Genomic DNA, 21,002 nt, shown 5'->3' with positions numbered 1-21,002 from the left:
TCTGATCAGTTCATCTTGTCACGGTGCAGACAGATGAAAAGAGTTCTTCTGCTGACAACTGCTAGCTTGCAGTAAAGCAAACAAACAAAAAGCTTTGGATAGCATGCGCAGGCTAATGTTTGAGCAGCTGAAAAACTCCAGAAACACTTCTTAGTCTGTAGGTAATTATCAGGCACTGCTTAAGCCTGAAGCTGAAGATAGGACCAAAAGTTCACAAGGAGGAGTCTGGTGATTTCCTGAAAGAGTAGTTTTGAGAAGCTACTGTGCCTGCCCTGGCACATCATTATAAATAACTGTTTTCCTTCCTAAAGATTCGAATCACTTGGCATAACCATTTTCAATTCCCTCGCAGGTTCTTCACAGTCAAATTTCCTCTATTGAGAAGCAGGCTACCACTGCTACTGGTTGCCCATTGCTGATCCGCTGCAAGAACTTCCAGGTCATCCAGCTGGTCATCCCTCAGGAACGAGACTGCCATGATGTTTACATATCTCTGATACGTCTGACACGACCAGGTAGGGGAAGGAAACTGCCCTGAAAGTCAATCCTCATCCTGAAGAGAAAGAATGTAGCTGTGCATCTTTGTCCTTCGCAGGATATGTGCTTTTGTACAGCAAAGCATACTGTTTTAAAAGGAAGTACATGAAATACAATGCCAAGCTCTGTTTTTGAAGTGTGGTTTCAGAATGAGAAATCTGAAGTGGTTTACTGGTTTTGTTTGTTTGCTTTTTCCCCCCCAGTGAAATATGAAGAGCTGTATTGTTTCTCATTCAATCCAAAATTAGATAAAGAAGAACGAGAACAAGGCTGGAAGCTTGTGGACCTCAACAAAGAATATAATCGGATGGGTATTCCAAACAACTATTGGCAGATTAGCGATGTAAACAGAGACTATGGAGTGAGTTGTGATTTTCTGTTATAGAGGCTGTCTGTAAAGTAAAGCAGCAGTCTGGCTGTGGATAACTGTAGTGCTTAGATGCAGGTTTCCATTGTGCTCAGTGCTGTACACACAGGTAGTAAGGCGCAGTTCTTTCACCCTTTCACATAGAAAGACACATATAGCGTGCAAGAAAGGATGTGTCTTCATTTAACACAGAAAACATGTCCACAGTGTTTTAAATGTTAGTGCTTGACTGCTTGGGCAGAGGTTTAAATCATACCTAATGTTACGTGTCTGAATGAATGTTTTCCTGCCATGTAGGGTTATGTAAAACTACTACACAGTCGTTTTAAGAAAAACAATACTTCAAATAGTGAACTTGGCAATATTTTTTCCTCACTAGCAATTCTCACAATCCTTTTGAAGCCTCTGTGAGTGACTGTTCACGTTTTTCAGCCATTTGACAAGTCATGTATCTTCCTAGCTGCCTGCTGTCCTGCCTAGTTCAATCTTGTTCAATTGAAGTCCCTAGAATGTTAATAAATTGCAAGAAATAATAACCAAAGTATTTCTGAAGGAAGTTTATTCATGCACTCCATTGTCTCTGTTGCTGGAGAATATCCATGTTAAGGAGGGCCTGTGAATTTCTCAGAGAAGACTGAATGTGCTATCAGGGTTTGTTTTCTTTTTGTTAAAACAACTGGAAAAAATGTTTGACCTCTTTTAAGATAAAGAGTAGGAAAAATGGCATCGTGAATAAAACCCAGTTCACCACAGCAGCATCTGTAACCACAAGCCCTTCCTTTTCTCCCTCACTCCATATCTCTGACTCTCAGAACCTAATTTCTTCCTGGGCATCCTAATTCATTCAGTCATCTCAGAAAGCCCCAGGGAGATACTGAATATCCTTTTGACCCCAGCCAGAATGCCATAGGCAGATTCAGGAAAAGGAAGTTAGACCAGGACCCCATTTCATAGAATCATAGAATAGTTAGGGTTGGAAAGGACCTTAAGATCATCTAGTTCCAACCCCCCTGCCATGGGCAGGGACACCTCACACTAAACCATCTCACCCAAGGCATCGTCCAACCTGGTCTTGAACACTGCCAGGGATGGAGCATTCGCAACCTCCCTGGGCAACCCATTCCAGTGCCTCACCACCCTAACAGGAAAGAATTTCCTTCTTATATCCAATCTAAACTTCCCCTGTTTAAGTTTAACCCATTACCCCTTGTCCTGTCACTACAGTCCCTAATGAAGAGTCCCTCTCCAGCATCCCTATAGCCCCCCTTCAGATACCGGAAGGCTGCTATGAGGTCTCCACGCAGCCTTCTCTTCTCCAGGCTGAACAGCCCCAACTTTCTCAGCCTATCTTCATATGGGAGGTGCTCCAGTCCCCTGATCATCCTCGTGGCCCTTCTCTGGACTTGTTCCAACAATTCCATGTCCTTTTTATGTTGAGGACACCAGAACTGTACACGATACTCCAGGTGAGGTCTCACAAGGGGCAGGATCACTTCCTTCGACCTGCTGGTCACGCTGCTTTTGATGCAGCCCAGGATACGGTTGGCTTTCTGGGCTGCAAGCGCACACTGCTGGCTCATGTTCATTTTCTCATCAACCAACACCCCTAAGTCCTTCTCCGCAGGGCTGCTTTGAATCTCTTCCCTGCCCAACCTGTAGCTGTGCCTGGGATTGCTCCGACCCAGGTGTAGGACCTTGCACTTGTCATGGTTAAACTTCATAATGTTGGCATCAGCCCACCTCACAAGCGTGTCAAGGTCCCTCTGGATGGCATTCCTTCCCTCCAGCATATCAACCAAACCACACAGCTTGGTGTCATCGGCAAACTTGCTGAGGGCGCACTCAATCCCACTGTCCATGTCAGCGATGAAGATGTTAAACAAGACCGGTCCCAACACCGATCCCTGAGGGACACCACTCATTATTGGTCTCCAGCCGGACATTGAGCCATTGACCACAACTCTTTGTGTGCAGCCATCCAGCCAGTTCTTTATCCACTGAGTGGTCCATCCATCAAATTGATGTCGCTCCAATTTAGAGACAAGGATGTCGTGTGGGACAGTGTCGAACACTTTACACAAGTCCAGGTAGATGACATCAACTGCTCTACCCCTGTCCATCAGTTCTGTAGCCTCATCATAGAAGGCCACCAAATTGGTCAGGCAGGATTTCCCCTTAGTGAAGCCATGCTGGCTGTCACCAAGCACCTTGTTGATTTTCATGTGCCTTAGCATGCCTTCCAGGAGAATCTGCTCCATGATTTTGCCAGGCACAGAGGTGAGACTGACAGGTCTGTAATTCCCTGGGTCATCCATTTTCCCCTTCTTGAAAATGGGGGTTACATTTCCCTTTTTCCAGTCATTGGGAACTTCACCTGACTGCCATGATTTCTCAAATATGATGGCCAGCAGCTTCGCAACTTCATTTGCCAGCTCCTTCAGGACCCGTGGATGGGTCACACTTGTCTCCAGAGGAACTTCTGGACTTTTTTACAGGTTTATTGGGTTCCTTTCAGAAGTAGTGGGCATTGTCAGGGCTGCTTGCCTTTCGGTATCCTCATTTCATATGGATTAATTTCTTTTCTCCAAGTCTTTTTTTTTTCTTGCATTGTTTTTATAATCATCAGATTTGCTGGAAAATTTGGCTCTGTAGTCCCCTCCCATTACAACAGAGAGGTGTTTGAGACCTTCACCCCCTCCCATCCTTACTTCTGAATTCTGCTCCAGAGGAAACTGCAGTTGTAAATACAATCTTGCTGCTCATAGTGATGAATCCTTCCTGTTACGAATGTATGTTCTCCCTATCTGTTCTCAAAGAGGCATGGATTAACATTTGGAAATACAGCCCTTCAACCCTTTTGCTTCAGTTTTGCCATTCATAAGTTAGAATTAATACTTTCTAGCTTCAAAAGACTGTTTTGAGAAATGTCATTGATGTGTATACAATAATGATGGAATACTCCCTGAGGTTACAGTTCCTTGATATTTTGTTTATTTTGAATCTGCTGTGGAGGTGGCTAATATTACTTGTATGTAGTAGACCAAAAATAAGTAGAGCTTTATTTCACAGGTCTGTGATTCCTATCCTACAGAAGTGTATGTACCAAAGTCTGCAACTGCACACATCATAGTGGGGAGCTCTAAATTTCGGAGCCGAAGGCGCTTCCCAGCTCTTTCTTACTATTACAAGGAGAACAATGTAAGTGTGAATTTGCAGCTCTGAAGTGTTGGCTTATTTTGGGTTTGCTTTCATAATTCTTCTGGTAAGCTTTGACAAGAAGAAATCAGTGATTATTTTATTAAAAAAGAAAACAAAAGGTTATTGTTGTCAGGTTAGTGTGGTTTGTGCATATGGTCACACACTGGAGTTACGACTAGTTTGTTAATAGGCATATAGTCATTTAAACCCAGCTTCATCATCCAGCTAACACAACAATATGCAATCTCTGTGTCACAAGGAAGTGGAGTAGCACAGGAGATCCTGAAACATGGGTGGCAGGAGAGCGATGGCCAGTAGCAGGCAGTTGAGCAAGTGACTGGGAGGAGAACAGAGCAATAAAGGATCTGGTAGCCACAGCCTGAAAGCAAGTCTAGGAGGAGAAAAACTACACTTGTAGCAATTAAGAGATTCAGGGGTAGCCTTTCAAGAAAAGATCTGTGAATAGACCCAAAAAGGATGGCTGAAAGAGCTTAGCTGGAGTTCAGGTTAAGGTTCAGACCATAAGGATTTGAAGTTTTGTGTTTACTCCTGGATTCTTTATGATTAAAAGGGGTAGGAAAAGGGCTGGGAATGTTGGAAAAAAACCTCCTTGTGAGTTTGGAGCTTGGCATGAGTTGCAGCTAACAGAGTAATGGGAAGGAGTGGGGTAAGATTTTGATGGTAGACACTGAACAGAGATGGAAACAGCAGGTTGGGAAGAGCTTTACTGCATGCAGGAAAGACAGATGCCACTCATTCAGTCTTTCATATCCAGACGTTTCCCACTGCTCTTTGGTACTGACAAATTCAATGACAATGTGGAATCTGTCTCTGCATCTTACAAGATCTGTGTGAGTCTGATAAGATCAAACTCTGGAACTATCTGTTCAGCCTGTGCAGAAGTAAACACAACCTCATCTCTTGCCCTACTCTTAAAAATAGCTCAAGAAGTTTTATAGATGTGTATGCTCATCCTAAGCAATTGGCCTGGGTTGGCAGGAGGTGATCTCTTCATGGATATCGTGGATAATAATTTCCACTTATGATATCCAATGGTCACTAGAATATCTTATCTTTCTAATTTTGAAATATTGGCAATGAAAAGGTTTCTTCATCTGAAGCTAAACATAACCTTAAACTCAAGCCTAAATTGACAAACAAACCATTCTCTCATACTGCTGCTTGCACACACCTTAACCCTTTGGGCCTCCAGTATGATATAATGTAATAGGCTGTAGACCATAATTTCCTGAATCCTAACCTTCATTCACAACCATAACTTTAGCCTTAATCCTGTATGTATGCATGTATGGCACACTATGGAGGAGAGAGAAACATCTTCCTTCTATTAAATTGGCAGGTTGTGGACATACCCAAATGTACTTTTGCTTCATGCAAAGGAGGTATAAGTTTATATTAATATAAGTTTATATTGCTGGAATGTGTGCTGATCAGCAGGCAAGGCTCTAGATAACTAACAATCTGTGTGCAAAAACTGTGAATAAAGTATTAACAGGCTCTCACACAATTTAGCTTTCCTGTATTAAAGATCTAGGTTTTACTGACTACCTACCGATACTTCAAAGACTTGTCTGGAAAAAAGCATGTCCTTTTTCACATTAATCAATAATCCGTAGGGCAGTCTGCATGGGTCATGACCTTCAGCAGGCAGATTCTCTTCATGCTTATGTTTAGTGCTTGGAAAGTGCATGTTTTAGCCCCTTGCTCTTTACAAATCTATCTCCCCTCTCCCTAGCAGAAACAAAAACCTCCCTGCTCACCTGTTTCACATTCTGTTCCTTCTTTCCCAGTTTCACCTAAAGGTCTGATCCTGATGGATCTGTGGAGAAACTCTTTCCTTCTTCAACATCACTGATAATAAATGTATTCTAGAGGTCAGGCTGCCTGACCCACTTTCCATGCAGTAAGGTCTTTCTCCAGAGGCAGCGCTAAAAATATACCACCATCAGTGATCTAGCTGCATGTTACGTGGTTTTGTTTCCTGGACTCATAGAATCAGGCTGTTTAGTAAAGCATGCACTGATGTAAGCTGGGTGTAATCAGTATCATAACTGGTAAGCGTGAGTGACAGTGCAAAAGGACTCATTATTTATATTACATCAGTGTTCTTGTGATTGCAGTGTTGCACTCCTCACATCCTCTAGAGACCTCCTTGCAGGAGTTATTCCACATTAGGACAATACTATATTTAAAATAGCTCTTAAACTTGGATTCAAGACTAGACTTGGGCCAGTGGGGTTGCATTGTTTTAATATTTCCTTTCCTTTTTAAAAATAAGTTTATAAACACGTAGTTCATTTTTACCATTCCGCCTTCCCACGTAGCTGTACACCTATGCAAACATTTAATGAGCTGGTTTTGTAAATGCTTCTGGATGCTAAATAATTTCTGCTTGATAGCTACGTTGATTTTTCTGTTGTTTGTCTGTTTTTCCACAGGCTTCCATATGTAGAAGCAGCCAGCCTTTATCTGGCTTTAGTGCTCGATGCCTGGAGGATGAACAGATGCTCCAGGCCGTTAGAAAAGCAAATCCAGGAAGTGATTTCATATATGTTGTTGACACAAGGCCCAAAGTAAGTACCTTAAATTTCTTGCACATAGCAGGACTGAATCTGGACTAAATACGTTAGGGAAGATGCACAGCATAAGTGACTCACCATACTTCTGATTTAGTTGCAACTCCACAGGCAAATCGGGGTTTATCAGGGGAATCTTAAATAGGAACCTTGCCCACGTTTTTAGCTCTTGGAGAATATTTTTCTTTACACTGAGCTTTTATCTTTGTTCTTAACAAAATGTTAAGATGCAGATAAGTAAGTAACTTGAATTGGAACTGCTTCCACACACAGAGGACCTATCAATAACTATATATTACTGATGAGAGCAGTGAAAATAATTCCCATTATAAATCTGTATTTACAGCTGTTTGGAAGGTTGCAAACCTTTGCCTGCTTATACTAAGATTGTCCATGCAACATTTCTCCCGAAACGTGAAAATTTCAATGACCTCTGCATAAGGCTGAGGAAAGACCATTTACTGAGGTTACAAGAATTTAGGAAACCTTCTTTGAATATCTCCAGCACTTTTATGCTTTTGTGAGAGAATCTGAAATATGGTAAATAATGATCTCAGATGCCATATCCCTGTATGTGACTAAAATCTTTGGCCAAGATAGAAGCTTTAAAAAAATCATGCTGTGCAGAAACTCAGTAATCATCTAGAAGAGACTGGAAACTGAAAAACCCTTGTGTCCAAATTGACATGCTAACAAACAGCTGTAGGTGATGAGGACTAAACAGGCTTCAGTGCCTGGAGGTGGCAGTAGGGATATATTCTTTCTTACACAATCGGTAGCTTCCCTGTTGATGTTACCAAGTATCTGAAGAAAAGAAAACAAAAGGGCAAATCTCCACAAAATCCCGACTAGATGTGGATGAGCTATAGCACAGGAAAAGGAAAGGTGGGAGCAAAGGTTTGAAGGAAAGGAACAAGGAAGCTGTTTCAGTATCCTGAGATGGAATGAGGAAGGGCAGAGCTAGAGCAGAAATGAGAAATCTGTTTGGTGGTTGACTGAAGATCTGGGGGCTTGGTGGGAAAGCGCTGAGCACTCAGAGCTGTAACCAGAGAGCAGAGTAACCAGAGAGGCAGTAGCCAGACAATTAGGGCTTTGGCATGTCTCATTGCACTTTGTAATTTGGTGACTACTTTGACCTTCAGTTCCCTCTGTTGGGAAGACAAGGATGTCACCACCTTACTTGTAGTCCTGAAAAAAATGAACCATGATCAGCACTAGGATAGGATTGCTACCACTGTGTTCAGAAGAACAGGCTTCAAATACGAAGCACAGACCTAGCTGCCTAAAGAATGCTTGTTTGTAACAGTTTTCTATATGTAATAATAGTTACAGCATAATGTTTCCTGGCTGATGATACTCGTAGTCTTCCCTAATTAAGGAAGTTGCTTGCTGATGGGATTTATTTCTAAAGAGTGACTGACTTGGCTATTAGTAATGTTTTACAAGGTATTAACGGGAATGTCCCATTCTGTGAACTTTTCTGGTAAATGACATCGAGACACTTCCTGTGCGCAGTGAAAAAAGGCTGTACTTTAAGTGAAGAGAGTAAAACTGGCTTGCTGTGCCATGAATGACGTCATGTTTCCAGCAACTCTGGCTTCTTCAGAAGCCGCTCAGGAGATAAAGTCTGCTTTCGTTGAACTTCTGTAGAGAAAAGGGTTTTGATGTAATTTGTATACACAGATTCCTACTTCTCTGTGCTACAAGACTGACTAATTTACTAAAGCTCTTGGTGCCAAATAACAGCCTTGTTTCGATTCTATACCTCCTAATGCATCTATAAATCTAGAGCATGTAGGAAGTGATACTTATCAGTACAAGCCACTCCTCAGTGAACCTTTAACAAATGTAAAGGTAAGGTAGCAAGTCTGGTGCAAGGTTTCCCATTGCTCTAGGAAATTAAAAAACTACCTGCCTCTTCTCTCATCAGAATTGCAGAGATTATGAATATTGATGGGCCCTGGAATTCAGCATTCCCAGGTACTCCTCATATGTTGTGCTTCATTGTGTTTGATAATCTTCAAAACAAAGGACTTGGCTGTGGAAGAAAGCTTTTATTCCACTTCATTTAAATATACCAGGGTGACCATATGCAGAGCTTTACTTAGGTTGCTGTTTGTCTTGGTTTTCTCCTTCCTCTATTAGCTTTACAGAAGCTAATATAAACTTACTGTTTATGAGTAGAACAGATTAATTCTATAACTCTTTATAACAAGGTAGGACTTGGTTATTGTCCACATTAAAGATGCCGGGAAATCTGCTGAGTGAGGTCTGTTCCCTTCAGAGGTTGTATCCTCATATTCACTGAGATTAAGTGAGGTCAGGCACAATGTAGAGAGCTTTACAACCACTTTAAGAGCAGCAGATGGAATTTTGGTAGGTGATGTGGAAAATTTGTTAGTAAATATTGTGGCAGCTGAAAAGTTCGGCAACTGACAATATTTAAAATAAATGAGTGTCAGAAAGCCTTGCAAATTTAACCTTGTATTTATTTACTTTTAATGAGGGCTATTTCAGATTGTCTTTTAAGAAAGGATTTCTGTGACAAAATTGATCCGCTGCAGAGACAGTTAACAGCATTTATTTTACTGGGGATTAGGTCAGTTAGGGGCTAGATGTTTGTCATTTAGTGTTTCAAGGGGTTGTGGTGGCTTAGACTTATGCATACAGATCTTTCTTCTTAGACACTTATGTCTACTTCAAAAGAGAAAGATTAGGATTCAGCAGATAATTTATATCTTTCTAGCAAGTCACACTGAGGACTTTGTCCTTAAAGGACATGCTGTTCTCAGACTGGCTTTTTTCATTGATAGAACATCAGCAGACAGCTGGTTGATAGACAAGAATTCCCCCCCCCCCCCCCCGCCTCCTTTTTCCTGAATGCACACTACAAGTTAAAGGAAGTTTTACACGGGACTTGAGTAAATGAAAAATGCTGGGGGGTTTCCTCCAGCTGTTTTCTTGTGAATCTGAAATGAAATTATAATGGCATAAAGAGTTTTTAGTCTTTAGCTGTTTCCTTTGAAAGTTGAGAGGTGAAATTTGATCCATTGAAAGCTAGTTTGACATATGATGTTGAAAAAGCTGAACTTCTTCATCTTAGCTGGAGGTAAATTGGCAGCAGACAATCAATCCTACTCAACTGCATTCATTCAGCTCCAAATTAAAATTGAATATTGGCAGTATGTGTGTTTGGGGTGGAAGAGATCAGGAAAGGACATTCTTGTGTATCCCATGGTACCATTAGTAGATTACTGAAGTAGATTATTGTGAGTTTCAGAAGCGACCACAGAGGCAGCAAATCAATAGTACTGACTGCGATATTGGGAAATAAATGAGAATTGGAGTTATCCACATAGTCTCTTGGCCCCTAGGCAATGCCTAAGAGATATTTTGCTTTGATTTTTCATGAGCATTGGCTCTCACTGCAATGAAGATGAGTCACTTTTTGTCCAGCTGATGCCTCATAAGGTCTCTCCAAAAGCTTTGTTAGTGCCCTCCAGTCTGGATGTGCAATATCCATTGTTATTTAATTCTGAAATCTTTCCTGAGCAGCAGCTGCCAGCTGTGCTAGGCATGTGTGTGTGGCATGGAGGTTCTGCCATGTGGACTGCTTTGTTACTCCTGGATCCTTCATATTGATTGGGAAGTTCAAAGGCTCCGCTACCTTACAATGTGCGTTTCATAGAAGAGCAGGAACTTCATGCAAAAAGACAGTTTCTTTCTATTGTACAGCGAGATTTTGCTACAGGAAATAAAACTTAAAAATAAAATAGAGTAATAAAGTAAAAGCACTTCATTCATTTGGATCAGCTCCGCCTCAGAAGGGGGAAAATAAGTATTAAAAAAACCCTTAATTTTATGCTTGGGAAAATTGAACTAAAGAATCATTTAGTGACTTTCCCACGCCATGAAGCAAGTAAGATATTCAAAGACAAAACTCCAGCTTCCAATTGCATGTATTTTTTTGCTGAAGCAGAGCACAGTATTTGATAGTTCTGCATTGCAACTGAAAATATTTGTGGTAATTTTGTTAATTCAAATAGTTTGTGGTCTTATACAACTACAGCCAAAATAGAACAAACTTAGGAAGAATTCCAGCTCTCTCTTCATTATTCCAAGCTTCAAAGAAATAAGCTGTATCAACTTTTGGATGATTTGAGCAGAAAACAGAGTAACTTGGGCAACATTACAGAGTACATGTTACGAAACAGTAACATGGCATTTAAGACACTGCCACCTGCTGGGTATATTCTGCTAGTAAACATAATGCTCATCAAAAAAATGAAATCAGAATAGTCTTTTAAACCCAAATTAAAACCTTTATGCTCTTGTCGAGGAAACCTACATAAGCTGTGTTTTTTGTGTTTAATTTCACTAATGAAGTTTCACTCCAGTGTGTAAAATAGAGGTCAGAGGCTCAGCAGTCCAGTGCCATGCAATAGGCTGCAAAAGATCCCTGACTCCTAACCCATTGTGTTGACATCATGATAAATGCTTCCTATTTGTACCTGACTTAAATCACACTGATATATTGCAGTAGACAAGCTTTGTTTTGAAAATAGCATGCTACTGGGTTTTCATATAACTTTCCCTATTTTCCCAGCTCAACGCAATGGCAAACAGAGCAGCAGGGAAGGGATACGAAAATGAGGACAACTACTCCAACATCAAGTTTCAATTCATAGGCATTGAGAACATCCATGTCATGAGAAACAGTCTGCAGAAAATGCTTGAAGGTAATGCTCTACTGAAAACTAGAGGAAAGATTTAATCCTTCTGTCATTCAAATCAGGGTAAATGCTCTGAAATCAGTAGCAGTGAAAACAGGTATGAAAGGAGATCTTTGCCCATTGCAGCTGTGTGCAGCTGCCTGCTGACTAATGGGACTTGTACAGTGGAGCATCATCACAACTAGTGGTGAGTTCCTAATCATGCAAACACCTTGTTTTGTGGCTGAAATCCAGATGACATTTACTTCAATGACATAATTCAGTAAAGTGTGATGGAGGTTACAACAGTCACTCTCTTTGTGACATATTTATACTTAATTCCTTGGTCTAAGGGTCTCAGGGAGGAAAACGGAAGGATTTTTAGCTGATTACAAAGTCTTGTTTGGCTAGGAGAGAGGCTGGGTGAATAAACCTGTTCTTCTATTTGTTCATTTTAAAAGTCAAAGTAGTAAACAACCAGCCTGGCTGCATGGACAGTGCTGTGTATTATTTTTGAGCCAAAAGTTTGTGAGAGTCGCCCACAGCTCAAACTGATCTGTAACAAGGTAATTTCTAATTCATTTACCACTTCAGGCTGCTTAGCGAACATTCCTTCTTAGCATCTCTTTTTAAATAAGCCGTATGAGCAAAACATCTGCTTTTTCCATAGGTTTTTCATTTGGTATGTTGAAATCTCGTATTTAGCAACCTGGTGATAAGATTGGAAATTAGATAAATTAAATCTGCGAGTTCAAGCACTTTCACTGAATGAGAAGGGCTTTTCTCATGCAAGGTGCTGCATAGGTTTTCTCTTTTTCTATTTCCCTTCACGTTTCTCTGGTGGCCTTTAAAAATGGATATGTCTGCTGCTCGTGATCTGGTGTGAGATGTTACAAGGTACATAAAAACCTCTGAAAAGACAAATGAGGCTGATGAAAAATGTTTCATGTGTGCTGCATTGCTGCTTGGAAGTGTATGGTGTGGAAAAGAGGACATCAAGACATAATGGGTCTGATGTATTGCAGAAGTGCAGAGGCAATTTCATTCACTGTACTGGAATTAAGCAGAAGTGAAGGTTGGAGAACCTTCTTCACATGAGAAACTGCAGATTATTTAACGTAATCAATTTTAAGTAACTTTCAATGCTGAGGAAATTTGAACAAAAATTGATTATTGAGTTTTCTAGTGGAAAATGCATTTATATTAGGAATGTGTTCATTTCAACGATTTTTCTTTAGGGAAAAGCTGAATCAATTAATTTATAATTGTAATAATGTCAATGATTTATTTGAGTAGGTAAAAAAAAATTGGTTTCAGCTTTGTAATTTTACTTTGTTTCTAACAATTTTATTTCTCCTAACTTTAACGTGTATTTCCCCTTATATAATGTTAATTTTGGTCAAAATACATCATAAAATGATCAAATTTGTAGGACAATAAGAATTCTTTCAGAATATGCAAAAAATGTTGAGATTTGACTGTCCTCTGGAAATAAAATGTATGTAAACATGCTGAAGTTTCCTTCCCTTCCCAAAAAATGTTTTACTTCTGTCTCTGCTGCCTCATATTGCTTTAGTATAGCACTGATTTTTGAAATTTTCATTTAAAAAGAGGTATGCCATAATTTGATCCTGGTCACAACCTCCTTGAAATTATTTTTAATATTAGAAAGAAATATTGCACAAGGACATTTTCCAGTAAAGATTCAAGGTCTGACCGAGGCTGTCTTTTGGTGTTTGTGATGGGAGAACTCTGCCACACATCCAGGCGTCAGCCAAGACTTCACCCTCATTTGTTAGACATTGAGATAATGACCCCACATGCTGCTTCCTGTCTGCATTTAAACACTGTCTGTATTTAAACAGCCAATATGAGCTTCTCCTCCCCTCATACCAGGAGTAGTTGCTGATACATGAGCAGCCCCCTGATTCTTTGGCTTCAGCAATGGATCAGCCAGAAAGAGTCCTGAGGGTTTGGCCCACAGAATCTACTACTTCCTCTATCTATGGCCTTCTTGCTAGAAATGGGAGAACTGGTCCAGCATCCACCCTCACTGGTGGAAGAGGCAGTTTCCACTATGTGTCCTGTTTCTTCCTCCCTTACTGGGGAAGGGAGCGCCACTGGATTGCTATGAGTTCTGCACAGGGGCTCTTGATTTTCCAGTGCCCATGCAGTGGCTGCAGCAGGTCTTATTTCTCCAAGATTTTGGTGCTTTTTCTGCTGAGATAGAAACACCTTTTCCCTGTAGGGTAAGCCTCATAATTCAATTCATAATTGAACTCAGTATTAAGGTCCAGATTGGTAGCCAAAATCATGTGAAATACACAGTGTATGCCTTTTGGACAGTCTGAACTTTGCTCAGTGAAGTGGTTGGTAAATATTGACTCTAATTTGGTAGTGGGAATGAGAAAAGCACTATTTCAGCCTTGCCTTGGGCTTTTGTAAATAGAGACAGCAGCTTCAGCCAGAATTCAGCTACTAATTGGTCATGCTTCCATCTGCACAGGAGCATTAATCATGTGAAAAGCTGTTTGCTTTCAGTGCCATTATCTATGCATTTTTATAAATATCCTTCAAAAATGACTTTTAAAATAACCATCTGGAAAAGGCCCAATGTATAAAGATTGCAGGACTCTGTATGGACACATTAGGCTATTTCCCCCCTGAATTAAATGGAATTAAGGCAGCCAAATATCTTTGGGTGTGGTATAAACTCTGACTTTGCCTGTAAAACCAAATTCCAATTACATTGAAGGACTCTAAAGTCGTGCCACTGGTCATAATGGCCATAATTAACTGAGTCCTTTAGAAGATTTCCAGAGGATAAGAGATCTACTAAGACATTATTAATTCATAGATTATACATTAACTCAGTGAAAACCAGGACATTTTACACTGCATTCCTTAAATACATTTCACTAGTTAATATCTTTTTTCCTTAAAAGACAGTATAATTGTACATGGATCAAAATACATGTATAGTCTGTTTATGGGGTGAATTTAGTGTCTCGCTGTTGAAAGGAGATTGCACCAAATACTGCTCTGTATTTGTTCGCTGCTAGTTTGAGCAACCTTGTGTAGTGGAAGGTGTCCCTGCCCACGACAGAGGGGCTGGAACTGGATGCACTTTAAGGTCCCTTCCAACCCAACCCATTCTACAATTCTATGATTTGATTTATATTCTGACTGCCCTCTTTCTGTCCTGAGGTTACAAACTCTGTAATATTAAAAATGAGACACTTGGATGCAGCAAGGTAGAAACTTAATGTTGTAAAAACTGGGAGAGTTTTCTTTTTTTCAAACATGGCATAGAGCTTGGAAAGCTTTCAGGAAAGTATTTTCCTTGATGAATTACAGATTTTCCTCACCATCAGAATACTTTCTAAGTGAAGTTTTAATAATGTTTCATTCAGGGATGGAGAACTGTTGAGAGTGAATAGCTTTCACTCAAATACCATCATCTGTGGTTATGCTGATGGCTGGGTTTGGTGGGCCTGCTCTTAGAGCTTCATCAGCAAACATGGCTGGGAATGAGAGGCTGTGGCACCACTTAGGTGGCTGGCTGTCTGCGAGCAGAAATTGTATACTTTCTGTTTCCAAGCTCTCATTATTAAATACACAATCCCCTCTCATGGGTTTGAAAACTTCACTCCCAATACAATTCTGGAAAATTTCCTCTGCAAAGGATGTCTTTGGTCAACTGTTTGCAACAGGCTTTGTAACAGCTTCTCTTTTTAATTTACATTAACATACTGGGGGAAACTTGACCCATCACGCTTTCTTAAATATATGCTGGTTTTTGTTTTTTTTTCAGTGGTAAATTTTGACTGTGAAGTAGCCATTCTTTTCAAAAGATGAATGCTTTATATGAAGGATATCTGAAGAGAATTTTTTGGTTGAACAGTCAGTGAAAGCCTCAGGGTCTATGATTACTGTGCATTTAAGATGTTGCTTATTTTACAGTTTGTGAGCTGAAATCACCTTCAATGAGTGACTTTCTGTGGGGCCTAGAAAATTCTGGCTGGCTGAAGCATATCAAAGCCATTATGGATGCTGGCATTTTTATTGCTAAGGTAATGTGTGCAAAATGAGGACTAACCTTGGACTAACCAGGTACAGAAACTGAAGACCAACTTCTCTGCTTGTGGGTAACTTCTGTTATCTCCAGTGATGTATCTGGAAAAAACCCCAACATCTGGAAATGCTTCATGTATGAGGGGAGATGATTCTTAGGCACTGTCATGTGGACATTTTGTTAATATGGTAAAAAGAAGTTTGTGTTCTTCACCAAAGAATCCAAACATACTAAAGCCACTACTAGCCTGCATCTTGTATGCCAGGTATTTGAATGTCTGTATTTTACCCCACAGCAGTGATTGTCACTGTTTCTTTCACTATTTCCCCTGCCTCTTCCACTGATTTCTGGACATTTTCTTTGTTGAAGGTTTCTGTTTGAGGACTACTTCTTTTCATGTTAGTTGTAATACAGGAATATTAGCTACTGTGTTATCCCCTCTGAGTTATTTAGCCACAAACAAAATTCACCTCCTAAACCAATCCTGTGCATTACCATGGCCAAGCTCTAGCAGCTTCTACTCTTGCATACTTGAGAATTGGCTCAGAAAAGTGGCTTTAATAAGATTTTTTTCTCCAAATCCAACCCAAAGTAATGCAGAAATTTATCATCTACTGACAGTAGTTTTATTACCCCTTCCTTGCCTTTTACTGTTTCAGTTCTTATTTTTGAGATTACAGTTACAATTTCTTACAGGCCGTTTTATTCACATGTCCTGCTACGTACGACCATATGAATAAAACTTCCTGGCTTTCCCTTCTCAGTAGCTGCTTGTTTCTCTTGCTTTGCTTCTTCCTGCTCAGCAGGCAACTGTTTGTTACCTGAACAGCAGCTGCAAGATAAATGCATGTTTTCCCAGCCCTCCTAGCTTTTATTACCTTACAGAAATCAGGTCATTTACATTGGCTCTTGCCAACTTTTCCCCCATGGCTAGTCTTAAAATACGGTCCAAAAGAATTTGATCCTTTGTCCCTATGCTTGCTAGCTTCTTGTGCCTCCTTGGACATGCATTGTGACCCATTCTCATTTGTACCATTCCAGGGTCTGAGTTGTTGGTTGCCTGCCCACAGGGCTTCTATTTTAGTACAATTTACTTGTCTCTTGAGATAAACATAGATAATTTATTATAATTCCTTGCTCCTTTTTAAGCCCAAACTTGGTTTAAATGTTTGCTTTTCTAAGCAGTATCTTCCCTAACCTACTTCATTTCTCTACTTTTAAAATTAAGTTTTCTTTAGAAATTACAAAGGCCAAACCCCTTCAAATTTAAAAAATTCAACCTCAAATTCCAAAGCTAATGCAAACCAAACTTGGGAGAAGTTAGTATGATCTCTTCTTTATGTGTTTATGTATAAAATGTCATCCTCCAACCTCCATTATTTACATTAAAGATACTGACACAATCTTATTTATTAGATATGGCAGTTTGCCATTCCCATGGGCTTCCCCACGAACCTTGACAAGTATGTCACAAGTGTGCAATGCAGTGTGTTGTAATAGTATCCACACTAGTGCTGGCATCATAAGCAGACATTGCTGTTATTGACCTTACCATCAAGATGAGAAATTAAAAGCCATATTTGAAGTATGGCTGTTCTGTTACTGGTATATGAATTAGGGCATTAACAGCATCGGAATCTGCTTTAGATAGTTGTCTGCTCTGACAGATTGATGTATTTTAATTGAAACAGATCCCAAATCCTCCTACAGTGGAGCATAAACAGGTGATGCTGCAGCTGCCATGTTGCACGGGATGGAATGAGATTAATTAAGACTTTCCAAACAAGGGGAACAACACTCAATTCTAGAAATCTGTGGCAGAGTAAAAAATGAAGGAGGTCTCTCAGTATCCAAATTAATACTCTCTACATTGCACTGTCTCACTGTTCCTCTCTTACTATTGCCTTTCTCCCTGCTTTTGAAATTTCTGACTTCTTCTGTGTCCTTAGGCTGTGGCTGAGGAGGGTGTGAGTGTGCTTGTTCACTGCTCTGATGGCTGGGATAGGACAGCCCAGGTTTGCTCTGTAGCAAGCCTTCTGTTGGATCCGTATTACAGAACTATGAAGGGATTCATGGTAAGCAGGCTCTCTTTCATAGAGTAAATGAAGTATTATGGCATCATTTAAGATGAGTATCTTTGGTTTTGATGGAAAATAAACTTTTCTTAAATATAACTTTCTTTTTTAAGTAGGAAGGAAGGTTTTTATCTGTCCATGTTACAGTCCCCCAGTTTCCGTATGAAATGTTAGCAAAGGTGTGAATCAGTTGGGCACCCATTTATATATTTTTTCCTAACCTTGACAAGAGATGCTTTCAGCCCAAAGGCCTTTCATCCAAGCGAGAATTTATATTCATTTTCAGGGATCACTGAAGTTTTGGGTATCAGAAGCATGTGCTCTCTAGACATTAAACTGCAGTATGCAGCTATGTTGGAAAATCTGTTCCTTTCCCAAGCGATACAGCACTGGTAAAGCATCTAGGAATTACTGGTCACACATTAAAAAGATGTTTGAGATGTTTTTAGATGGATCAAGCTAAGTGAAGTTGTGCTGAAATACTGGCATCCTACCTGCATCCATGCAGAGTGCTACTTCACCTGAGCTGGCAGCAGTGCTCATCACTCACTATTTTTCTGCTTATTCTATAAGTTATCTGAGATTCTAATAGTGCTTTCTTACATCATTCTTTCTTGGCATTGTTCTGCTTAATCTAAGAACTAACTGGGATTCCAATACTGCTTGTTTGCACCACCAGTTTCAACATGTGTCAGCTCTGCTCCACAACACTGAACGCAATATTCTCATTTTAGGTGTTAATTGAAAAAGACTGGGTTTCCTTTGGTCACAAATTCAACCACAGGTAAGGCAGTGCTAAGGTTTTTCTATGTATATTTTTATGCAGTCAGTATCTGTTTCCATTCCGATTTTACTTCCTTCTTGCCTTACAAAGTATACAAAGAGAATGCCCTCAGGAAGCCACCATACCCTTTCTCCTATGATGTAAATTTGCTGCATGGAAAAGTCAGTCAAATATTTTCATTTTAATCTGTCTTTTACTATATATGCACTCCAAGGCTGCTATTGGGAATCCTCAGTGCTGGTCTTGTAGTTGCTATAAGCATTGAGAGAGCCATGTGAAAGGAAAGTACTGTGTATGTGGCTTGCAAAATCCCTTTGGACTCAACTGTATCTTTCAGTAGTGCCAAGACTCCTCATGCAAGTCCCTGATCAATAAAGTCTACGTCTTCCAGGACAATACTTCATCTTAGGCATGCCTGCAAGTTATCATCTATGACATAAAACACATTCCTCCTATTACACTCTGTTCTAACAAAACAGCAGGATTTGTTCAGAAGCGTCAAGTAAAGCAAAGTGGAAAGTCATCTATTTGACAAGTTATTTTGCACATCCATTATGCAACTGCTTTATATGTAATAAAAATGTTTGAAGGATTTATACATTTAGGCGTGGATAAATATCCACATTTTCTTTCTTTCTTGTATTTCCTTTTAGTTTCTGTAAAGATAAAAAAGCAAGTTTTATATTGGAGTTTAATTACATTATATTGCTTGATTTGAATAGGATTTTATTGTAGTTTCAAAAAAAAAAACCCCAAGGAAATCTGTGTAGCTCCACACCACTTGCAAAATTCTAGCAGGAATTCCTACATTTCATATGATATGTCAGATGTCTATTGATGGTGAGAGATATTATGAAATGTCATCACCACTGCTAGCTTTGGTTTGCAGTACAGTGTTGCTATATTTTCTTTGATGCATTAAAATAGTAGAATTAGAAGTTTTGATTTTAGATGTTTATGGAATTTCCATTGGTTGATATATATATACACACACAATAGGTAAGCAGAATAACTGATTGAAAATGCTTCTTCCTATTAAGTAGACTTAAGTGATTGTCTATGATGTTTTTGTCAGTAAGTCATTGCAGTTATTCTTATGACTTATTTTACTGTGGTATAACTTTATATTAAGAGCATTAAAACATGTAGCTGTCAGGAAAGAAGACACCCATAAAAGTATTATGTTTGTATTTGATAAATTCTGCTTTCATTCTACTCCACAAATATTGCATCATTTTTGTAAATAAAACGATATAGTGGCAGTTGAGATTTTATAAATGAACCTTTCACAGTAAAAATGAGGGGTTTGTTTTCGTTAGTTTTAATTCAGTTTTCCTAGAGGATTTCAGGTTATAATTGAACCTATCTTGTCTTGTTTCAGGTATGGCAACTTAGATGGAGATCCAAAGGAGATATCCCCTGTTATTGATCAGTTCCTTGAATGTGTTTGGCAGTTAATGGAACAGTTTCCTTGTGCCTTTGAATTCAATGAGAGATTCCTCATCCACATACAGCATCATATCTATTCTTGCCAGTTTGGGAATTTCCTGTGTAACAGCCAGAAGGAGAGACGAGAGCTGAAGTATGGAAGTCTTTTCTTTAGTAGCATATTTATGTGTGGAGCCTGTGGGTGGTGGTGTACTCAGGAGTCAGAAATTTGCCAGTCTACTTGTATGTGCTTTCTTAAGGGGCACAGTGCAGCGTAGAATTCTTGGCCGTTGTCTTCTAGCAACACCAATTAATACAGGAAAAGAAGTTGATCCCCTGCAATCTGGCTCTGCTGGGAGTTTAATCCACGTGTGCATGACAGGGATTAGGGAAAACTGACAGGAGCATTAGCCCTTCAGCCATGTGGCCCTACCTTTATTGCAGCATTGACAACAAACAAGGCAAGCTGCCACTGTAGCTCTAATACAAGATGATATTAACTCTAGTTAAGTTCTCAGTTTAAGAGTCACTGCTCTTCTGTGTTTTAACCTGTCTTTGGATCTCATGACAAGACATTTTATTCCTGATTTCTTCGATACTTTCTTATGAACAGTTTTTTTGTCTGGTAGTTCTCTCTCAGACTGAGCCAGCAAACTAACCTGATGTCTGGCCCCAAAGCAATTATGAATTAACCTCCTTGCCCCCAAGCACAGAGACAGTAATATCATTCCTGGCAGTGCTAGTGTTCATATCTGCTTCTGGGGCCCTGGTTCCTCAGGTACATCATGAAACCCACCATTTACTCATGCATCCTGATCCTATCAGCAGTAGTCATGAGAGGCAGGACAGAGTTGCTGCTTGCTGCTGCTATTTGGCCCCTTTCAGTGCTCAAATGCAGAGCTGCTTCAGTGCCATAGTCCATTTAAAGTCAAAACCTTCAGAAGTCATCCTATCCCAAGACCTAAGTAACCTAACCTAATGAGAAATGAATAGTTTAATGGTGTAGGAGTGCTTTTAAATGTGGGGATCCCTTTGGTGTAGAGATCAGTCTGAAAGCTAATTTTAGGGAAACGATCAACTCGCAAAGGAACATGTCTCTCCACCTTATCTCTCAAAAAAACCCCACCACCATAAAAGCTGCTCCAGCTTTATAAAAAATGGATTGGATTTTGCCTTTAGTGCCCAACAAAGGAATATGGGTCTCTTGTTTTTCTGTATTTGTAACTTCA

The 21,002-nt window shown here is 39.8% G+C and overlaps 1 protein-coding gene across 2 annotated transcripts in view; it reads left to right on the top strand.

The window, feature by feature from the left end:
• Positions 1-21,002, top strand: part of MTMR7 (myotubularin related protein 7) — a 43,115-nt gene that overhangs the window by 18,803 nt on the left and 3,310 nt on the right. The window contains exons 3-11 of one of the 2 annotated variants that reach the window (XM_061473664.1): positions 353-515; positions 741-898; positions 3,974-4,102; positions 6,562-6,696; positions 11,306-11,438; positions 15,375-15,484; positions 17,436-17,561; positions 18,296-18,345; positions 19,727-19,927. In XM_061473664.1, the coding sequence (XP_061329648.1) occupies positions 353-515; positions 741-898; positions 3,974-4,102; positions 6,562-6,696; positions 11,306-11,438; positions 15,375-15,484; positions 17,436-17,561; positions 18,296-18,345; positions 19,727-19,927 (1,205 nt within the window). The remainder of the gene's footprint in view (positions 1-352; positions 516-740; positions 899-3,973; positions 4,103-6,561; positions 6,697-11,305; positions 11,439-15,374; positions 15,485-17,435; positions 17,562-18,295; positions 18,346-19,726; positions 19,928-21,002) is intronic. The other variant, XM_061473674.1, reaches the window with a different exon arrangement.

This window comes from Pezoporus flaviventris, unplaced genomic scaffold (genome assembly GCF_033815535.1).
Source record: "Pezoporus flaviventris isolate CSIRO_AGI_PZ_B2104156 unplaced genomic scaffold, CSIRO_AGI_Pfla_v1 ptg000002l, whole genome shotgun sequence".
Lineage (NCBI taxonomy): Eukaryota > Metazoa > Chordata > Aves > Psittaciformes > Psittacidae > Pezoporus > Pezoporus flaviventris.
The sequence above is the reverse complement of the archived record's forward strand: the minus strand, read 5'-3'. Positions and strand labels throughout refer to the sequence as shown.